Source organism: Nanorana parkeri, unplaced genomic scaffold, assembly GCF_000935625.1.
Source record: "Nanorana parkeri isolate BGI_ZX_2015 unplaced genomic scaffold, ASM93562v1 scaffold967, whole genome shotgun sequence".
NCBI classification, from domain to species: Eukaryota; Metazoa; Chordata; class Amphibia; order Anura; family Dicroglossidae; genus Nanorana; species Nanorana parkeri.
The window spans coordinates 42,180-44,086 of NW_017307235.1; the positions used below are offsets into that span (position 1 = coordinate 42,180).

General features: G+C 48.1%; 1 protein-coding gene across 1 annotated transcript in view; it reads right to left on the reverse strand.

Moving 5' to 3' along the window:
• BAG4 (BCL2 associated athanogene 4) overlaps positions 1-1,907 on the reverse strand; it is a 19,227-nt gene that overhangs the window by 15,962 nt on the left and 1,358 nt on the right. Inside the window, exon 2 of the mRNA XM_018566650.1 lies at positions 4-96. Within this exon, the coding sequence (XP_018422152.1) occupies positions 4-96 (93 nt within the window). The remainder of the gene's footprint in view (positions 1-3; positions 97-1,907) is intronic.

Here is a 1,907-nt window from a genome sequence, read left to right on the forward strand (position 1 = left end):
TACCTGTCCTCCAACCGTGTAATTGGGTGGATAAGGAGGTCGGGGGTGACCCGCACAAGACCAGCCACTCTGATCGTACCCCGAATACGGAGAGTTCTAAAAGGAGAAGAAAAAAAAAAAGAGAGACTTTGTCTTTAGGGACGAACTTTATTACTGCGCCTGGAAACAACGCAAACACCAGAAGAGGAAATAAAGATACAATGTAACAATAAATGTTCAGAACATACATGGACAAAGCATGGTACGTGCCATTCAAACATGTACAGAGGATGAACATGTTTATCAACGGGGTCCCCAAACACCATGAAAACAGATGACCATTAAATATGAAATAACAACAACCCTACTACATACACACAGCCATGTAACATGTGACCAGGGATTCCCAGAGCACTGCGGGTTAGCTGAAGAGAAAGCATGCCAGGGCCACCTGTTTTAAAGAGGGAATGAGCCCCTGCTGACACAAGGTACAGCATACGTATAGATACAATGTAACAATAAATGTTCGAGGAGGAAAGAAGGGCAGAAAGAGGAAGGAGGGCAGAAAGAGGATAGGAAAGAGGAAGGAGGATAGGAGAAGAGGAAGGAGGATAGGAGAAGAGGAAAGAGGATAGGAGAAGAGGAAAGAGGATAGGAAAGAGGAAGGAGAAGAGGAAAGAGGAAGGAGGAAAAGAAAAAAGGAAGGAGGAAAGGAAAGAGGAAGGAGGAAAGGAAAGAGGAAGGAGGAAAGGAAAGAGGAAGGAGGATAGGAAAGAGGAAGGAGGATAGGAAAGAGGAAGGAGGATAGGAAAGAGGAAGGAGGATAGGAAAGAGGAAGGAGGATAGGAAAGAGGAAGGAGAAGAAGATGAGGAAGGAGTAAAGGAAAGAGGGCAGAAAGAGAAAGGAGGAAAGGAAAGAGGAAAGGAAAGAGGAAGGAGGAAAGGAAAGAGGGCAGAAAGAGAAAGGAGGAAAGGAAAGAGGAAGGGGGGCAGAAAGAGGAAGGAGAAGAGGAAAGAAAGAGGAAAGAAAGAGGAAGGAGGGCAGAAAGAGGAAGGGGGAAAAGAAAGAGGAAGGAGGGCAGAAAGAGGAAGGGGGGCAGAAAGAGGAAGGAAAAGAGGAAAGAAAGAGGAAGGAGGGCAGAAAGAGGAAGGAGGAAAGAAAGGAGGAAGGAGGGCAGAAAGAGGAAGGAGGGCAGAAAGAGGAAGGAGGGCAGAATGAGGAAGGAGGGCAGAAAGAGGAAGGAGGGCAGAATGAGGAAGGAGGGCAGAAAGAGGAAATGATACCTGAAATAAACTATCTTTCCATATAACAAGTGTCCCGGCTCGCTCGTCTCCTTCACCTTCCAGAGCCAGATTTGTGTTCTTACCTCGGAGGAAGATTCCTGCTCTAACCTCACCGTGTGATACAACCGAGGATGAGTCACCGGGTGACATCACCCCGCATGGGGTAAAGATTGTCGGACGGGGCGACGCCGATGGCGGAGGAGAGCTTGTGTCATCATGCTCCCTACAGACCGGGACGAATTCCAAGGGTGACGCCGTGTCAGGTTGTGCAATAGGGACTTCTCTGAACACTGGCGGCTCTTCTGTATACATTGTTTAACCCTTCGCTGACATGGACGCGTTTTGTTACATTTTATCATCCACATTTCGGGCCTGAAGAGGACTTAAAAAACCCCCAACATGATATGTTTCCTGAAAGCCGGGACCAATGGCGGCGGCTGCGATTTTCTTATGTTGCAGGATATCAGCGCAACTGTTTATCAAACCCAAAATTCAGTTAAAAAAAAAAAAATCCTGCTGTGTGGAAAATTCCTACCCTGGTCAGCGCCTGGACATGACTCCCCTCCATCGCCCGGACATGACTCCCCTCCATCGCCCGGACATGACTCCCCTCCATCGCCCGGACATGACTCCCCTCCATCATC